Consider the following 21238-nt stretch of genomic DNA (forward strand, 5'->3'; position numbering starts at 1 on the left):
GGTCATACCTAACATCTTGTATGGCTGAAACAGGTAAGACAGTCCATGAGACACACGCACTGGAGAGTTTGGAGTTCCACACAGTGAAATGGTCATGAGAAACAGCAGACCTCGCCTTCTACAACAGCCTGACTCACCACCTTTTTCTGATTTACTAGAGGTAATGGAATACAGAGGCTTAGGAAGAGCAGAGGAGAGCTATGCATAATGGGATTTAAATAATCTGATTTTCCTAAGAAAAGAAATTGAGAAGCAAAGAGATAAAGGATTTTCTGTACATACACACACATATGCACACTCATTCAAAGCACCCTGCAGTTTCCAAAGAGCTTTTATACCCCTTAGGTATCATTTAATCATTATTTTAAAAACAAAACAAAACATGAAGGCAAGGGTTCCAGTTTTTCAGCCACAGAGGAGCAAAGAAATTAAATGACTTAGGCAGCTTCTCATACTTTGTGCTGTGCTGGAAGTACCCTCCAGGTCTTCCGAATTCCAATCTAATGCCATCCTGCTATATGGTGCTGCCTATTTATTTATTTTCACGTTTGTTTAACTCAACAAATATTTATTGAGTGGCGGTCACACGTCAGGCACTGTCCTAGGTACCAGGAAAACAACAGGGAGCAAGCTCAATAAGCTCTTTTCCCTCCTAAAACATTCTAGTGTGCACATGCGTGTATTTACAATACATATAGTTTAATATATATGGCTTCTCATACACTTTTCTGTACCAGCCACTTTATGAGACTCATTAAAAATTAAGATCACAGGGGCGCCTGGGTGGCGCAGTCGGTTAAGCGTCCGACTTCAGCCAGGTCACGATCTCGCGGTCCGTGAGTTCGAGCCCCGCGTCGGGCTCTGGGCTGATGGCTCAGAGCCTGGAGCCTGTTTCCAATTCTGTGTCTCCCTCTCTCTCTGACCCTCCCCCGTTCATGCTCTGTCTCTCTCTGTCCCACAAATAAATTAAAAAAAAAAAAAAAAAAAAAAAAAAAAATTAAGATCACATATAAATATTTATTATTTTTTAAGAACTGCACTCATTAGGTCAACACAGAACAAATAAACCCCAGCTACTCCTGCCTCCCTTCCTTCTTCGTTCCTCCACACAACTAGCCTTTTAAAACAATCTAAGCAAATAGCAAAGTAACATCTATTCGAGTTACACATTTGTTCACATGCTGAGAAGGAAAAAAAATGACTATAAAAGTCTTTAGAAAAAGGAGAGGTTCAAAATTATGGAGAGAGCTTTTTTTAAGGATCATTTTAAGCACACATACAGGATCTTAAAGAATGCACATGGACATCTTGTTTGGAAAAAGTTTGTTCTTTTTTCTTTCTTCTTTTTAATCTACACAAAGCACAGTCTTAAAAAGCCTGGGGGGTGGGGGGAGGTGGGGGGGTGTCTGCTCCCCATCTCTAGTTCTGTTGCTGAATGAAAGATCGACAGGAAATTAACACAGTGGTAGGGAGTTTCTGGCCAAGAGTGAACTCTGAAACAAAAGACCCACTATTGTGTAAGAAAATCTGACATCTATACCCTCAGCCATGTTTAAAACTTTAGTAATCCTTTAGTGTGATCTATGATTTGTTGTAAGTTTTTAACATATATATCTGGCGTGTTGTATTACTCCTCATCTTCCAACTCCTCCTGAAAAAAAAGAAAGATTTTTACTTTCTTTGTTCCCTCCGTCCCTCCTTGTTTGTCTTTTTAGCCAGCAGCAGAGCAAATGAATTCAACTAGCTTCCTTCCTTTACCATCCATGTCAAAAGCACGCTACCTTCAAGGTTTACAGGATTTCCATTGCTACCAAGTTACCTGAGATTATAACAGTAACGTTTTGTTTTGAGCTGATGTTACAGAAAATGCTCGTTTCTTGATAAATCTGTCAACCTGACACTGTGTGTTATTTCCCCATTTCTAATACCACAGAAAGAGTACTCAGGCATGATGGTGGGAATCAGTAATCTAAGAAATTAAAACCAAACCACGTGCTGCTCAGGTAGATCCACTGAGCATGATCCATTCATGTGACGAAGTTAAAAGGTGAGATTCTTTTAGTAATGGTAGTGGATTGTCCTTGTTTTACATTCAATGCCAATCTCTCAGAGAACTTTTTAGATGGATTTTCTTGATTCGTTTTGTCAAAAATGTATTAGCAAGGCTGGCCATATCTTCACTGTATTCCTTTTTTTTTTTAATGTTTATTTATTTTTGAGAGAGAGAGCAAGCGCCAATGGGGGAGGGGAAGCAAGAGAGGGACACACAGAATCCGAAGCAGGCTCCAGGCTCCGAGCTGTCAGCACAGCACCCGACGTGGGGCTCGAACTCACGAACCGTGAGATCATGACCTGAACCGAAGTCAGACACTTAAGCAACTGAGCCACCCACGTGCCCCTTCACTGTATTCATTAAAAGCAAACTGGGCTTACATCATTTCTATCAATTACAATCAATGTTAGCTTACCCATATTTAATTGTAGAGAAATGTATAAAACTGTGACCTACCAACACAAAATCATGCTCCTCTGCTATTTAAATAGGTGCTGGTAAAGCTAGAAGTAGGAACAAGTCACCAAAGTATCAGCTGTAGAAGTTTTCTGGGCACATTCCAAAAGTCTACATCTGCTTGGCAACAACTCAGAAAAGAGATACGGTTACTCTTTTTACAGTAACATAGCTTTCCCAGGCTTCAATGTATAAAAAACAGCTTGTTCTGTATCAGAAGAAAATCCAACCAGATTTGCAAAAATCACATACTCACTATTCTACCCCATCAACTTAAACTTTACTGCCATACATAGAACCAAAATCATCAATGACATGGTTATCATATATTGTCCTGTCGGTGTGGTCTAAGAGTCCAAGTGGGATTTTTTTTTTCCTTTTCTTTTTGCAACATAAACACTTAAGCATTTAGTGATAAAATATTAAAAGCGTGAGGCTCCAGATCCAGTGAGTACAAGCTGCTGATATAGCACCAGGCACCAAAGAAAGGTGTCAAGTATGTTAAAATATGGCTCTAGCTTAGACATTATGGGCCCTATTCTTTCCCTAATATGCTTGCCTTGTTCCTACTGTCCACAGCTAAATGCGCACATCAGCACTAAAATGCATCCCCTTAAAATCTAGAGAGGAAATTCAACACATCTATGTCAATGAACAAAGTAATTGTCACATTTGTTCACCACAAACAACAGATCTAGACACTGTTTTTAATTATAACATTAATTGATCTTTTGTCACCACTAATTAGAGCAATAACATCACATTTAGTTACTTTACTAGCAGGAGTCAACTTTGAGTTGCTGGATAATGCATCAGTCGGGAAGAGGGTGAAGCAGGCAGAAAAAAAAAAGAATTTAGGGAAAAAAAAGTCTTATTATTTTTAAAGAAGAAATGTTTATCACATTGGGTGCGTTTTTGTATTTTAATCTTATGTCTTGTGAAAACTTCATTTGGTCTCTTTGCAAATAGAGTTCATACTATCATAGAAAATGTCCCCTCATCGTTGGGAAATTACAGACAAGGAAGAATAGGTTGACGATCAGAAAAACTACCTTTGTGCCTTGAAAAAGACAAGTCACATGAACCTGTCATAGCCCTAGTCTGTGAGAAATGTAAGGGACTTTAATGGGTGTTTTAGTAGAACCACTTAAAATTAAGTGATGAATTGGAATGGGAAAAGTTATTCCAATAAAAGCAAACAAATTAACTAACCTGACCTTGGTCCACATAAAAGATTCATTTTCTTAATGGAAACAAACTCTTTGAGTCTAGCTCAGGTTTAACCACTGAAGTGTATGTGGAACCTAAATTAAGCTATAGAAATGTATGCCTCCAGAAACTCAGGTGTACATGCACAAGTAGGTAAAGAGTTCTTATAGCTGTGGGATATGCCGCTGGCATGGTCTAGTATGACCCACTTCTACAATGATTACCACATGAGTCAGAAACCTGTTAAGACCCAATTAACAAAAATGTTATGCATCACTGATGCATGTTTTGTCCAGAGCTTAATTCCACTGTTTTCCTAAGTAAATTCTGTCTTTTCTATTCATTAACTTTCTCTTCCCTTGGGTACAAGTAGCAGCTTCTCCCATTTTGTTTAAAAAGGTTACAGAAGATCTGAAAGTTACAGGGCAACGGGCACGTCTTTGTGTCCATTACTCAAAAGAGTAAGACAACACTGTCTTCATCACACACTTGGCATCTCTGATGTCGTAGAAACCAGGAATTTTTATTTCACCAGCAGTCTGAAAGACAGCATCAACGTAGCCCAAGCAAACTGGAACGGGATTGGTCTTTCCTCTTCTTCCTACCTCAACGACCAAAACTGTTTTAATAAAAAGTAGAAGTCATTACCAAAGAAGTCATTCTGGGAGCATAAGAAAAGCTTAAAGTCTAAGCTAGTGAGACAAGACAATCGTGTTTGAAGCAATCAAAGACACTGACTTTGACTTTTTGAGGAGAAGAGTCAAGGAAAGTTCATCATAACGATGCGAGAACCATTGCACTGGGTCAATTCCCTTGTCCATTAAGCCAGGATTCTAACTTGAACGGGGGCTCCTCTAAGAGATAGTTTGAAGGAAGTTATGGCTGCACTCTGAATTTTTCTCAAAATTCCTAGCTTTATTAGAAATCTTTAACATATTCAATATTTTGAAACTCCCCTTGGAAAATAGCCCTAATGGAAATACAGCAAAGAACTAGTCACTTCAGATAAGAAAATATGACTGCTTTTCTTTCCATAGATATATTTCACTTGCAAAGAAACTGTCCTTCAAAATCAAGTTGTGTGATGGGGTACCTGGGTGGTTCAGTCAGTTAAGCATTTGACTCTTGATATCAGCTCAGGTCATGGTCCCAGGCTTGTGGGATTGAGCCCCACAGTGAGCTCCACATCAGACTCCATGCTGAGCATGGAACCTGTTTAAGATTCTCTCTGCCTCTGGCCTTCTCTGCCTTTTGCACGTTCTCCCTCTAAAAAAAAAAAAAATTAACTAAATTTAAATTTAAAAAATAGAAATCAAATTGTGTGGATTTATGCTTGATCTGTAAAACAATGGCAGATATGCATACAATAAACTAATCCTGGGGCAACTGGGCTACTTCATATCGTCTAAAAATGACCTTTACTTAATCTTATACTTTTAACATTTGGAAGATTTAAAAAAAAAAAAAAAGCATGAGGTAGGCACCACCATTTGTTGGAAAACGTACTATTATACTGAATGTGTGACCTTTGGAAGGTCACTTCACTATCAGAACCTGAGTTTCCTTATCTGTAAGGTATAGGACACTGTATCAACTAACCTCCCTCAGGTTTCAATTCCTAAAATGCTCTTTTTATGTATGTAAAATCATCAGTTTCCATTTCATGCAGGCCAGTGACCCTCTTCAATAACAACACACGAAGGAGTATGTTAATAAACACTTTTCCTCAGGCTACATGTTTTTTATTTCATACATAATAAAACTCATCATTATTAACTGGGCTCTTCACATCTCATTACGGTCCATTATTCTTCCTCTTCATTATTTATTAAATTAGTTAGGTGTTCAGTACAATTGTATTATTACACCATTCACCCAAAATAACGGCACATGAAATAAGGCTAACTAAAATAAACAGCCCAATCCTAGAACATGGGCAGTTTCATCTGAACCATTCCATTCAATTCATAAACTTCAAGGGTCTGGTATTTGCCAGTGGCTTAGAGCGAGAGGGCCAAGGACTTGCAAAGGCCCCTGCTCTTGAGGAGCTCCCAGTCCACTGAGAAAGCCAACTCCTATTCTACTATCGGTAAGCGCTGGGTGTATACAGGAGATGCATCAGTATTCCACACATTTTCAAAGGTCCCTGAAGAGTAAAAGGTAAGGTTTTGGTGAATAACACTTGGGCTTATAATTTTAAACAGAGAATAATGGAGGAAGTTTTCTACTTTGAATAGTTACTAATTTTTCACGGTAAGAAGTTCCCTTAAAAATGTGGCAATCTCCATCAACTCTCTTCCCAGAAAAATTCGCAGGTAGTCTAAATTCTGCATTCAATTTCAGGAACTAATACACAGACCATGAGTTAACCTAGCCTTTTTGTCCCATTCACTATTAATTAATGGCTTATGCATGGCTTGAATGATGGCATAGTAACAATTGTTGATGAATCAGGGTGAGATGAAACTAAGATATCTTCTAATGCTCATGATCTTTGAGTCTAGACCTCTAAACATTCAAAAAGAGTTCCATATGTTGGAAGGTGAACTAGAATCAACAAAAGGACATTTGTGTGTGTGTGTGCGTGTGTGTGTGTGTGTGTGTGTGTGTATGTCTGTTGTCAAAAAAACCAACTAAGTACGAGATGGCAGAAACCATATGGGCAGCAGTCGTTGTTAACATACCTTCATGACAAAAGAGAACTCCATCAACTCTGTGTCGTTCCTGAGGTGGAATCGGGACCAAGGAGAGATGTTAATGAGAGACAGATTTCAGCAAAATAAAAGAAAGCATTTCAAACAACGTATATTACTAAGACAGAAGAGAGTGCCTCATGAGGAAGGAGCTCTCCTCCAACCTGAGTGTAGTACAAGAAGATGGAACGAGGCTCTAATTTCGGTTTTGCCTTAATCTAGACACAGGAGCCGAGGCAAGTTTCCCTACTCGTAAATAACTTAGTTCCCTCACCTGTAATCTGGAGGTTATAAACCCACACGTAAGTCAAATGAGACGGTGAGAAAGTGTGCACCCCAGTATCTTGCAGATATTAGGTATTCAACAGCAGTTCCTGCCAACCTTCGTCCCTACTCCCCCAGTCCCTCAGTTTTTCTCTGGAAGTATTTAAGTAAAGGCTGTTGGGGATAACACCTAGGAGGTTCCTACAGAGGAAGGCGGTTAGACATGATGGCCTTTAATATCCTTTTAAGTCTAGGGTTTGGTTAGCAAAACTATTCTTAGGTGATAGCTCTTCTACGTTATGCATACAAAGTCGGAATGATTTACTTCCATCCACCTCCCTTCCTTAAGCAGCCACCTAAAAATCAGAATGAATGCTCTTATTTTTCTTCTTAGGTATTATATGCTTGCTAGTTCATTCCACTTTATTTCAAAGAATTTTCCATAAGCTCTTAAATGTTTCCATATGACACCATATTCGGCAGGTAACCTGAGTTCATACCATTCCCTAAACACGAGTCCCTATAAAACGTTCCAGAATCTCTTTGTGTGCTCTGAATAGAATTTGTTAGGCTGCCAAATCATTCGGTCTTCTCTAGATAGCCTTGTCGTTCCTAACTTGGTTATCGAATTCTTTTATCAGCATATTTTAATCAAAGCCTTTCAAAACAGTCTGAGGGTTAGGAAATACCATAAGGTCTAAATGAAAAAGGCAAGAGGGCAAAATATAACTACCGACGGGGACAAAAGCAAAGGGCTACTCTGAGTTTGCTTTAGGATACAACAGCGGAAGCTACTGTCATCTTAGGAGGAAAAAAATGCCAGCTCAAATGTCACATGTGAATAAATTATTGGCCGTTCGTAAACAACAACAAAAAGAAGGTATTCTGGTCTTATTCCCAGCCCATGAGTTTACACAAGAGCCTGAGTTAAAATAATTTTAAAAGGGGGGAAATCTCTCTTTTGTCAAGAAATCATCATCCACCACTCAAGCGTTTTAAAAATAAAATGAAAAATTAAAAAAGGAATTAAAGTCCCAGGCTCCATGCCTCCTAAGGCAGCAGAGATTCACTCCTCTTGTGGTGAGAAGCAGGGATGGTGGGTGCAATCCAGAGTCACAGCTGCTTTGGAAGCCGCCGGGCTCTCCTGTCATTTCAGAAGCCTTGCTGCACGCAGACACATTTGAACATGGCCACCTGGATTCCCTCCTCTCATGGCGGGAGGCCAGGTTACAGTGGTTCCATCCACTGCTGCTCCCGAGAAGGAAGAAGGAAGGCCTCTACACAGTGTTTGCCACCCTAGATGCGGGCTGATTTTTCAAACAGGGCAATAATTATAAAGAGAAATACTGGCGGCCTCCTCCCATCCAGCCCCAGTTTTATAACTAAAGGAAATCATTGTTTCTTTCATTATTATTTTCTTTCCAGCATGACAATAAACACTCTTCAGCGAATAACTCATCAGTGGAAAGCTATTCAAAGAATTTTACATTGATAACACTGCAAATGTGGAACTGGAAAGAACTTTGTTGATAATTTGTTCTGAACCTCTCACTATTCGCATACCTGGAATGTCTGCTCCTCTGCTGGTCAAAATAGAAAATCCTTATAAGAGATTTGTAATACAAATCTTCCTGTCTATTCCAGACAGAATGTTTCCTTCCTTTGTGAGCCAGTGTCTCCTATATAACACTCACTACATTATTCAGTTGTAATGTCTGTCTCCATTGCAAGACCTTAAGCCTCTTGAGAGTAGGGCTCAGTCTTATTCAGCCATGGATCCATAATGCCTAGCAGAATGGTTGGGTGCGAGAAAATTCTCACAGCGCCTCAAGAAGTGGTTGCTGAATTAACTTGGACCAAAGGACACTGAAGGTCAAGAAGCTAAAATGACTGGCCGAAGATCACATGGCTAGAACAAGAATCCAATCCCCAGCAGTGTTCTCAATTCTTCCACATGGACTCGCCCATGCTAAACGAGAAGATATTAATGGCTATAATTTTATTGTCCCTCAAAACCCAATTATTCTTCCTTCAGCAACTTTTCCTCCAATAAGGTTCTCAGATTCAAGAAAAAGGATTCTGTTTTGCCTTGTATTAAACAATTTGATAAAAAGCTAGTAAACAGAGAGGTTTTACACATGCAAATCTGCCCTTGCACCCAATTTCAATTCTCTTATTCTCCTGATCTATATTCCTGCTCTCCAGATGGACCATCAGCTTTATACCAATGCCAGCAACAGCTTGTGTATTGTTTGTTTAAAACAAAGATGATGGATTAAATATCATATGCAATGTGAGGAAAGAGGTTAAGGCTAATATTCCTGTTCTGAAATATATCATAAACCCAGTCCATGTAGCTTTTTTCCCCCAGTGGATTCGTATAAATAAAGATTTAATTTTATTTTTCAGACTCATAGGAGGAAGCATGCATTCATCTAGAATATGGAGCCTTTCCATCGCTCCAGATTTATTCTCGTTCTAAGGCATCATTACCCTCCAAATTATACAGACTTATGTCATTTCATTGAAACACTCATTCACCCATCACATGCCTAGATCCAACAGTAACACTTTTGTTTTAAAATTATGCCAAAATGAGCAAACTTGAAATTCTTTCACCTATATTTGAGTACTCTGCAAAATGTCTTTAATCATCTCAAATAAATTCCAACCAAAAAAACCTACAATTTCAATGTGAAATACATAAACCAAAGAAATCACAGCAGAGGTCTCTTTTTGTACCCTATGCGTTATTATATGAAGCTGCCTAAAAAGTACTTGCCAGTAGGGTGGACTATGTATCAAAACCAGCCCTACTGTGTAGGTTTCCTGCCATGATTATGGATTCTGCTTGGCATATTTATATGTCATCTCCATTAGGAAAATTATGGGGGGGGGGAGGACACTTCTAGCTTTTAGAAAGCAAGATGGAAGAACAGTGCAAAATTCCATTAAGGGATTCTGATGATAGGATATCATTTAAGTAGATTATCATCAACAAAAGAATACTGATTAGGGTCTAGAAGTCCCATGTGGAGTATCTCTAGAAGAAGAAACTAAAGGTAGAACTCTCTCTCCGTTTCCTTATGGCTACAAGGATGTGCGTATAGAGTAGAAACATGGAGCCCATCTGGAAGGGTTGCAAACATACAGTCTAATCCTTGACACAATCCAGGTATCAGCTTCTTGACCACAAGTTCTATTACTCTGCCATTTCTATCAACTAGTCAGGTTGAAACTTTATTTAAGGCTGGAATTTGGCCCTCCCCAGTTGCACCATGAAGAGAAAATATTTAAAGAAAGGTGTTTTGCAACTCCTATGTTTGGAATGAGTGATAAAATCTGTAGTGCTACCAATGCTTTCTAGATGCCAGTTCAATGATATCCATTTTATACGTCAGGACAAAACAGCAGCAAGACTGTATGTCTAAAGAGATACTCCACAGCCCTGTATAAACTCTGGGATACATGTGAGTTGGTCTAAAACTTTAAAAAATGACCCTGATGGCAACCTGACTGTGAAAAGCATGACTAATCCAGTCTTATTGCAGTATAACTTTTTCCCCATTGTTTAATACTGGATTGCCATTTTCTCTTGTATGTTTGCACGTGTGAGAGCATTAATAGACAAACAGGAATATACAAGCATCCAGACAAATAAAAAGATACTATAATACAGAATATGTTCCCACTGGTAATATAAAAAAAAGAGCCACAAATATATCATGGGTAAATAAGCAGACACATTAGTAAATTTAACTTTAAAATATGGAAAAATGCCATTCATAATCACAGAATATTTTTTTTTCTAGGATCTTGAAGCTAAAATTTCGGTTAAATGAAACCTAAGGTCCCTTACAGCTATAACATTCTATGATTCTTTGAGTGTATTTTTATTTATTTGTTCCCTTGAATTTTTTCTTGTCAGGGAAGGTGGCTCTAGCCTCCCTTTAGAATATCTTTCCACCTACACATCTTCCTACTGCAATAACACAAGTTAAGCTGAACGCACAGTTATGTAACTTTAAGATCAAAAGAAAATGGAAAAGAGAGTTCTACCCCATACCCCCATGATATCACCACCAAGGCCCAGCTAATGAACACTTAGTTTTACCAATATACTAAAGGCTGCATTGAAATACTTCCCAATAGGTTGGGAGAAAAGTTCTCCTGGATTCTTTGGATTTATTGTGGGGGGAGGGATGGCAGCGGGAATCACACTAGTGGAAGTTAGCTGAATGATGGCATCTGCTGTTAAAATTTCCTTCACAATCCTCTTTAAGGACAGCAGAAAGGGTCTTTCATTTGTACACATCTACTTACCGAGTGCAAATTCTTTGCCTCATAAAGTGAACTTTATTCGTGCTTAATGTATATTCACCATTTCCTGCTAATGAGGTAAAAACTGATTCCAGATGAGAAGAAAAATGTCTTAGTTTTCACTGAAAATTAATTCCAGGACAAAAACTTTTAAGAAAGTTAAAAAAAAAAAAAAAACAGCTATAACTCTGTAAATCAATTTCTGGTATCTTGCACATGTATTTTACTCCCTAGAATTTTTTTTTTTTTTTTTGGAAGAGAGTCAGTTTATGATAACACAGTATACTTTTACATTCTGAGCATAAGGTTGCTAATTTCCATCCAGAATCCGAAGAGAGCCTATGTTTTCTTACCCAAAAGAGAACACTTTTTTTTAAAGAGCAATACAATAGGGGCATAGACTATCACCTGAAAACACGAGCGTTCAAAAACCCCTGGAGAAAACAGAGTTAAAGATGATCATCTAATCAACCTTAACTCACACTACAATATTAGCTTATTGCATCATCGGCAGAACACAAGTCACACGCTGTACTCAGTCCACTCCATTGAGTAACAGACAATGCAATGCTTTAAATTTGATTTCCTAATGTCCAGGAGGTCAACCTAAGACCTCACAATTTGTTAATATATTTACTGTAAATGTATTTGAGATTAAAAAAAAAAAAAAAACAGGAGCTGGCATTATGGCTAATAGATGGCACGAATTAGCCATCATAAAATGCAAAGCATTGCCATGTTCAAGTTAAATCCGATTTGGGCAGTTAACAAACCGTAAAAGCATCTTCTGTCCTGAACTTCTTTTGACTATTTTGACTATTTTGAACTTCTTTTGAACTATTTTGACTATTATTTCCCAATATTTTCATTTTTCCTTAAATTTAGAACCAGCTACAGTATTTAAAGTTTTTTTTTTTTCAACGTTTTTTATTTATTTTTGGGACAGAGAGAGACAGAGCATGAACGGGGGAGGGGCAGAGAGAGAGGGAGACTCAGAATCGGAAACAGGCTCCGGGCTCCGGGCCATCAGCCCAGAGCCTGACGCGGGGCTCGAACTCACGGACCGCGAGATCGTGACCTGGCTGAAGTCGGACGCTTAACCAACTGCGCCACCCAGGCGCCCCGCAGCTACAGTATTTAAAGAGTAGTCTGTGTGAGCATTTTGTAACGAACATAATTGTCAAATCACTATGTCAAATCACTACATCAGAAGGTACTATAGTATTATATGTCAACTATACTTCAATTTAAAAATAAGTAAATAAAATAAAAATGTCTGTGGTTCAAAAAAGGGGGAGGAGGAATTGCGGGAGAGCCAATTTTCCGCTTGAAATGGGCTTGAACTGCAGGTTGTTAACTTCAAACAGCAGAACTGGAGAGGGCCTAGTATGTGTTACCCTGATCACCTTTAAAGATATTTTCAATAATATCCTTTGAGATGGGACCAGAAATGACTTTATCACTTTCCCAGATACTTCACTTAAAAGTGTATCACTCTTTTGATAGGAGCTCTGCGTTACTGAAAACATCAGTGTCGTGGCAGACGTAAAATGAGTGGACGTAAGAATAAGACCATTGAAGACGACCAGAGTTTGCCTGGAATGCCCAACCCTGTGTAGCAACAAACGTTGATTTTGATTCTAACAATATTTCCAAACAATCCTTAAATCTGGCAGACAGAAAGAATACTAATCACCTAGATAAATGTGTTTCTTCTACATTCTGGAGAAGCGCCATAAGAATATATCAAGTTTAGTAAGCTTATGTGAGTAGAGCACTGTCCCACTTGGCATTACTCATTGAATTTCATATTATTTTATTAGGATTTGGTACAAACACTGTGTAAAACTCTACAATTAAGTTAATTCAATCTTGTCATCTCACATAATTACAAATATTCCAGAGCCCAGACCAAACCTACAGCCATGTGTACACCACATAAATTTAGGTCCAAGAAATCTAGTTTGACCTATATAAACCAAAAAATATAAATGGGTAAAGGAAATTCCTTTTCCTTGCCCTTGATCCAAATAGGCTATCTATACAGATCAGGTTCCCCCTGAGATGTGCATTTACCCACAAAGGGAATCAACTACCAAACTTCTAAATATGCAAACTTTCTCCTTCCACTATTTGTTTGTAAAACAATATCAAAGTTAAAAAAAAAAAACAATAATATCAAAGTTGATAAGGTCACAGATAAGATGGGCTGAGGCAAAGCTGTTAAAATTGAAGAGCATTAAGCATAAGTATCTATTCACCAGATATAAATCTGCTATTTGATTAATAATTTTTCATTAACAATTTACCTACTCTCACACATTTCTTCCCCCAAAATGAAGCAAGCAAACATTTTGAGGCATATATATTTCCACAATAAAGATTTTCACTTATAATAAATGAGTCAAACTTTCAAACCTAAGGACTGAATTTTTTTTTTTAACTTTCCTGAGTTTTAGTCTGAACAGATGCAAAAATTTAGCAAGAAATATCACTAGAGTTATTTCAGCCATACAAATTATTTAATGAGTACCCATGCAATCTATGCCAAATAAAAATGAATAACACAGTGTAATGCCAACTTCTCTGATTAATGCATCCTTAGCTTACATTTCCATACAGTTTCTCTTAATTAAGAACAAACAGAAATTTCCTCTCAACTGAACACTTTAGGTTCAAATTTACTTTCTAGAGCTATTTCTAAAAGTGTACATCATTTTGTTTTGCTGAGTAACTGAATCACCTCATGTGATAAAGCATTAATTATGTGGACCTGGTAACAAGGAGCACTTACTGGGCACAAGAACAGAGGCTGAGGAGCTTACTAGTGAGATGGACTTTGGGAGTTGGGTAAGCAAGATTTTGTGTTACTAGGGAGGAAAATACCTAAATAGCAAAAATCATCACCAAATTACATGCATAAATATTTGAAATTTCATGGGAAAAGATCATCCAGTAAAAAGGGTTTAGGTACATTATGTCTTTCAACTCAAGATCACAATTTATCTGAAAATGAGCCTGAATAATTTTTTGCTTATATTATAGGAAGAAAATACCTATAGTATCTTTCATATGCTATACACTTTCTCAGAGAGTCCTGAAATTTCCTCTAGATCAAAGTGTTTGGATGCCTATAGAAATTATTTCTTCCACTAGTCTTTGGCGTTCACGCTCTGGTGCCTGAATCACGTGATAGTCTACCAGCATAGTCTGGAGTCAAACGCTACCTTCACCCCCACTGACTTGCTATGTGATCTTGTGGTAAGATCTTGTGTTTCCTCCCTGGAGGAACTCACTTATCTCTCTTTAGACCAGTCTCTCCAACACACCACCAACCACAACGGCCTTCCTTTCTTCAGTCCCTGCGAGACAGACAGACAGAAAGACACACACACACACACACACACACACACACACACACACACACACCCATCTCCCACCAAATTCTTCGCACTTGATCTTGGCCCACGAGAAAAAGCCTAAAGACTGGGTTCTACTTATATCACAAGATGAAAGGCAATTTGAGATAGGGACTGTGTCAGACGCATTAAACTTAGAACCTTATACACAGTAGGTATTTAATAAATATATTTGAGAGATTTAATACCTAACTGATAAACTGCAGTCTGTCAGGACAATGAATTATTAAAGCAACTATTATTAGTGAAGAATATGATGATCTCTTAAAACATTAAAGTTATGTCCACCAAATAATATTAAGTAAAAGGAAAACACAAAACTATGTAGTGCTGAATCATTACATAACCCCAAACCATGCCTACACATGAATCCATATTGCTCTTCTATGTTCTTAACATTATTACAGACTTGACCACAAAGAATTAGGGTAGAGAAAGACTAGTTACTAAATATAAGACCTTAAACTTTCAGGAGGAAAAAAAAATAGTATTAGGGAGACCAAGTGAATCCTGTATCATAACCCAGTGATTCATTACAAACATTCTTTTCTCTAGGGCTCGTTCTTCCATCACTATGGAGGGAATTATATCCATAACCTCCATTAACATTAATGGAAGGTAGCCACATTATTTCAGCAGAACTCCACTAGTGAATCGGGCCTGTAAGAAAAAAAGCTTTCATTTATTAAGTTTATAAAGAATTCCTGATATAACACAAATAGCAGTGCCTCTGTTAATTTCCATGATGAGTGCACTCATGCTGGAGAGAGTGAAACAGAACAATTAAACTAATTCTGCTATATCCACAGAAAATATGGTTCATAAAGCTATATGCTTCTAACGCCTTCTAAACCCCTCCACTCTCAACTATAGACTATCCTCTGATACTCGACTGTAATTCCAAAAGGAAATGGTAGTTTTCAAGTATTTCTCATCATTAAAAAAAAAAAAAAAGCATGCTTTAAAATGGAATGTTCTAACAAAATACACTCACACATGCAGGGAATAAGAAATTTACAAGCCAACACAAGGTCATTATTTAATTTTTAATTAGGTTTCACCTAACAATGGAAAACTAAGTCTTCCTCCATCCATTTAACAAAATGCTCATTTAGAATACTCCATGGCTTAGAAAGCTTCTGAACAGATGTCTAAAATGAGAATTCAAGACTCAGGAAAATATGAAACTCACTTTACTCTGTTCTCAAGTGATCTGATAAACAAACAGCCTCACCCACTGCAGTCATGGTTGATAATTTATTTCTAGAGTCTGATGACTATATGGCAATTCACTTTGCTGATGAAACATTCTTTATTTGGGTGGGATGCGCACAGATACCAACTTAACGAATGTCATTCCCACAAGATAATAGACCATAGAGAAGACGCATGCCAGGCAGCACTGCATTGAAAAACCACTTTTCACCTATCAGAAGATGCCTTAACAACTGACAGTGTTTATCATATTCAAAAAACTTCATTCCTGCTAGGCAAAGATCCAGAGCCAACTTTGTTTCTTCATTAGGGTCATCGAAACTTTCTAATATCCATGTTTTCTGCATATTTGCAGTTACTAAGAATCCTTACCTTTGCAATTATTTTTAGCAGCACTGGGAGGGACAGATATGTACTGTGAAGTTATTTTAATTAACTCAGGGTCTCATTTTCACCATATACAAGACTTTGCTCAAATCCATAAGACAATTCTATCGATAACTGAAGAATTCTTCTCCGACTTTATTCTGGGATCTCTAATTTGGGCCTCACATTTATACCACTGAACTCTGTTATAACTGGGCAGTCCCAGAATGAGAAAAAAATCAGCATCAGACCCAAACTCTCTTGGGGGAAAAAGAAGGGGATTCCTCACACTAAAGGAAGGACTAAAGATACAGCAGATACTCCACAGATCACCCTTGGAGGGAAGGAGGAACAATCCAGCTGCAAGTGAAGAAAGGAAAGGAGCAAGGAGAACAATGATCTTCACCATCTTTTTATAGGTTTGAAAGTTTCATGCTTTAGTGAAGGGAATGTGAACATTTATTTATTTTTTAACGTTTATTTATTTTTGAGAGAGAGAGAGAGAGAGAGAGACAGAGTGTGAGCAGGGGAGGGGCAGAGAGAGAGGGAGACCCAGAATCCAAAGCAGGCTCCAGGCTCTGAGCTGTCAGCACAGAGCCCGACACAGGGTTCAAACTCACAGAGCGTGAGACCATGACCTGAGCCGAAGTCGGATGCTTATCCACCTGAGCCACCCAGGTGCCCCAGGAATGTGAAATTTTCAATATGCTCTTGAACCAAACTTTAAATATGCCAAGGGATAATATGCCAAAGGTACCAAATGTGGACCTTCTCTCTCTCAGGGGCAAAGGCAACTGGACAAACCCTTTCAACTCTGTCCATGAAGAAGCTGGTGGGTTCCTTACAGGTAGCCTAGCTCAATGGTTGGCACAAGGTAAGCGACGGGTGTTTGCTGAACAAATAAGGGCAGACGTGAAGACATCATATACACTGCATGCTCTGTGCTTCATCTGAGCCATGTGCCATTTCCAGAACACATGCCATAAACCCCCATCTGCGTGCTCGGTCCCTTCATTTTCCTGCCAACCTCCAAGACCCTGCTTTGTTGTCATCTCCTTCACAGAAGTATTTCTCTTTCTCCACAACTCAGAATCAATACTGTCCTCTCTTGAGTCATGTGGGTCCCTTCAATTCTACTATAAAACATACCAGCGGCACCTGGGTGGCTCAGTCAGTTAAGCGTCCGACTTCGGCTCAGGTCATGATCTCGCAGTTTGTGGTTCGAGCCCCGCGTCGGGCTCTGTGCTGACGGCTCAGAGCCTGGAGCCTCTTCAGATTCTGAGTCTTTCTCTCTCTCTCTGTCCCTCCCCCACTCACACTCTGTCTCTCTCTGTCTCTCAAAAATAAAGAAACATTTAAAAAGTTAAAAAAAAAAAGAAAAAAGCATACCACTTCACATGTTTTGCCTCTTCTCCTACCAACCGATGAGCATCTGGAAGGGAAGGACAGCTTCTTGATTTTATGTTTCTCCATCAACATGTCATGTTACCATATTTCCAGTAGAGGATCAGTATGTATTCCTTGAATATTGAAAATAAGCACATCTATGCCAATCTACCTTCCTGTCTGAATACAACACCCAATTTTCTCCTGAATATGTTAAAATACCCAAAATGTGGTGTCTGTGGCCAGATCTTTCCTAGTCTCCTGAAGGCACTCTCAGATTACATACTATGAATAAAGTAAATATAGAAAAGTGACAAGAAGAATGATAAAAGTCACCATGTACACACCATGTCCAACCTTATCAAATATAAGCCTTTAAAAGATAAGAAGAAAGGTCCAGAACGTTCTCCTGAGTAACTCTGACATGCCCTCACCTTCCAATAAAGATCAAATATTGGCAATGAAGTAATCTGGCCATACTCAAAAGAAACACGAATGTGTTCTTTTAAAAGTCAACTTTTAAAAAAATACATGGGAAAATAATCTGGAAATCAATTTCCTCTGAAAGGTGAAAGGAAATAATGTTCTCTTTTTTTGTACACACACCTTTCTAAATCACAGAATTAATCACTATTAAAAATTAAAAGAAATAAAATTTATTTTATGGAAATATATCTTTTAAAAGGTTTTAAACACCACTTAGAATCAGAAATCACTAACTATTTTTCAAAAGCACACTTTCATTTCATGTATTTAGCTTATTACATTGCTCAGGGCATAGGAAATGAAAATCACTATTATTTTTAATCTTGTGCCAACACACCTACAAGATCTACCACTCGCTGCCCCTAACTCTACTCTGTCGTCTTTTACGAGGCTCCCTGCAGTTCAGCCTCGTGATTACTCTTGCCAAAACACTTCCTCAAACACGTTATGCTCCTGTTCAAAAACCCTACCTGACTTTCTATTGTCTAAATCTTTCAACTGGCACTCAATGTCCTGCCCTACAGGAACCCGTCTCCTAACCGAATGTCTCAGCTGACCCCACCTGGGGCAAAACTGCGTATTCCTGCTTCCACAGCTTCCCTCATGCCTCAGCCCTGCTCTCCAGGTCTTCTACTAGTGTCTAGCAGCACCTCTCCTCACCCACTAAAAATCCAAACAATCCTTCAATCCAGAACTCAAATTTCATTTTATCCAAAAGCTTTCTAGACTGTCCCAATACTTCACAAATTCTCTCCTGAATTTCCACAAAACGTGTTCTCACCCGTACTTATTTTTATATGCCCAAGAAAAATGTATGCTTCACACAAGCAAGGCGACACTGTATAAGATTACATCCTTCACCAAACCTAGCATAATGGCTCACGTGCAGTTGACAATACGTATTTGTAAATTAACTATTTCTAAGACAGTAACTTGTAAACTTTACATTGTAAGATCAAATTAAAGAACAGATTTGAAGACTATCACAATTAAATTAAGATACGCTCTATATCACGAACAAATAAAATGCTTTCCAGACTGACAATCTTCAAGTAAAACTTTCATTCTAATCATATTCCTAACCTTGTCACAATTTCAGGGCTAATACGACATTGGAAATACTAACCAAGCAGGAAAATTTAAATTCCTCAACCCCAAATGACTACAAAAATTAACAATAAAAAATCCTAAACTCTGCTGGTGACATTTTATTTCCATAGATGCACAATGTCGTTAAAGCAAACTCACTAGTAACAATAACTGCATATGAAATGAGTAAATGTCAGACCTACAAAGGAGAGCAGAGTCTTGTGGGGCAGTATGAAAGCTTCATTAGTCCACTGTATGCAAACATGTCCCTAATTTTAAATGGGTCTTAGAGAAGAAGAAGACGGTGTACTGTACTAAGTCACCCTCAAGGCGGCTAACTGCATTTGGGTGGCCACTAAAAAGAAAGTTTTCTGACCTGAGATGGGAGCTATCACACATGAGGAAGACATGGGTAAAAACTACCTTTAACGTGTCCTCACTCACAACAACAAAAAGGAAATAAATACAAGACGTTGAAAACAGCTGGACGCTCTGAACGAAACCAGCCTACACTAAAAAATTTTAACTGAACATGGATTCAGACAGGAACACTTTACCAATTCCTACACACGGCGCGCGCACGCACACATATGCTTCACCACGCATCTAATGAGTCACGTTACTCTCTACCACAGGTAAATGGTACTGTACCTTGATTTTAATCTCTACTTATTAGTGATTTAGAAAGCAAAGTGTAGCTTTTTCATTTTAAAAGTGTATTAAATATGGAAGATTCTAAAAAGGACAGAGAAATATATTCTTAAGCAAATAGAAAGCATTTATTTTTTTAAATGGCACGGCTCAACATACTAAAGACATACTCAAGCTGCCAATTTTTAGAGCATGGGTTTTGTTTTTTTTTTTTAAATCTTTCTATTTTGGACAAATAGGATTAGGCTTCTTAGACAATTCTTTGTTGTTTTGACTTCAACAATTTATGCAAATGAGATGTTAATTAGTGTGATTGTAACTTAAATTATGCTTGTGTAAACCTCTCCATTGGTAGAAAAGTGTGGGAATCTACACAACTGGTATTTAAAGGAGCTGTACTAACCCCCTTCTGAAAGCCCAGTATAGCAAGATCACTTTCATGTCTTTACAATTTGTTTTTATGAGGTGATAACATTTTTACAAATACCATCATTTTTGGTTTTTTATATTGTAAGTGACAGTCTGACATTTTACAACTGGCTTATTGAAAACAAGAATTGAGCACTCTAGCAGTAACGGACATTAACTGCTGAATAGAGATTCAGATGCTAATGAGGTGAGAGGGGCTCCAGAAAGTTTTGATAAATGCTACACACACTCTAACTAGCTGTGAATGTGGGTTGACAAAGAACATCTACACCAGGGTTCAATAAAATGTAACCCTTTAAATTAATCATACTGGCAGTATTTAATAGAATGCACAACAATCTCCTTTTCTGTTGGCTCTAAAGCTGGAGAAATGCAAAGTCTTCACAAATGAATGCCCCCACATTTCCCACTCCACATTGCTACTTTCATTTGAACGTCTACAGCTGTTTCAAAAGTACTTACTGTAAATAGCAAAGTAGAAGCATAATTCAGAGCCTGACTCTTTCACAACATTTTTCTGTCTAGATTTTTCCTCATTTTTCTGTCTAGATTTAAACAAAAACTAAATAAGAAAAAAAAAAAAAGTCTGAGGTTTGAGTGCCCGGGTACAGAACCCAGAACATAGTAGTTTCTCAATAAACGACAGTTATTGTTATAGGAAAGTTCTGGCAACGTATAAAAAGAAAAACCATCTGCTCACACAGGAAAAAATAAGAAAATTCAGGAAGTAAGGCCTTCTGTCTTCCGATTCATAAACTTAAAGTAGGCCTTTGTTCTTTGGGAGCTGTTGGGCAACCTATTTTATAGCTTGGGTGAGGAATTCTCTTTATACAGAAATAAGAATGTCCTATTAAGTAGAACTATAATGAGTCTTATTATCACAAATGTCAGGGAACCTCGATTTACTTTATTTAATTTTTGATGTGCACATAAATAAAACTCTTCTATTGATTGCAAACTTGTAGATTTCAACAGACTACAGCTCAAGAGATCAACCTTGTTATTTCTTGAGCAAATGCAGAGCATTAACATGTTATTTCTTCTTAAAGTGACAATCCCTAATATCCTTTTTGGTTTTTGCCAATTTTAATCTTGGCAGGAAGTGGAAATCTGTGCACTCAGCAACACTGCAATCTTGCTGGCTGTCAAAATTATGTGTCAGCCAATGCCTGAGTGGTATTCCTGTCATTTCACCATGGTAA

The 21238-nt window shown here is 38.0% G+C and overlaps 1 protein-coding gene across 9 annotated transcripts in view; it reads right to left on the reverse strand.

The window, feature by feature from the left end:
- Positions 1-21238, reverse strand: part of NFIA (nuclear factor I A) — a 377388-nt gene that overhangs the window by 322073 nt on the left and 34077 nt on the right. Inside the window, exon 3 of one of the 9 annotated variants that reach the window (XM_047869653.1) lies at positions 1385-1651. The exons of the other annotated variants lie outside the window; for them this stretch is intronic. Within the exon in view, the coding sequence (XP_047725609.1) occupies positions 1635-1651 (17 nt within the window). The 3' untranslated portion in view covers positions 1385-1634. Of the gene's footprint in view, positions 1-1384; positions 1652-21238 lie in introns of those variants that run through there. 9 annotated transcript variants of the gene reach the window in all.

This window comes from Prionailurus viverrinus, chromosome C1, assembly GCF_022837055.1.
Source record: "Prionailurus viverrinus isolate Anna chromosome C1, UM_Priviv_1.0, whole genome shotgun sequence".
Classification (NCBI taxonomy): domain Eukaryota; kingdom Metazoa; phylum Chordata; class Mammalia; order Carnivora; family Felidae; genus Prionailurus; species Prionailurus viverrinus.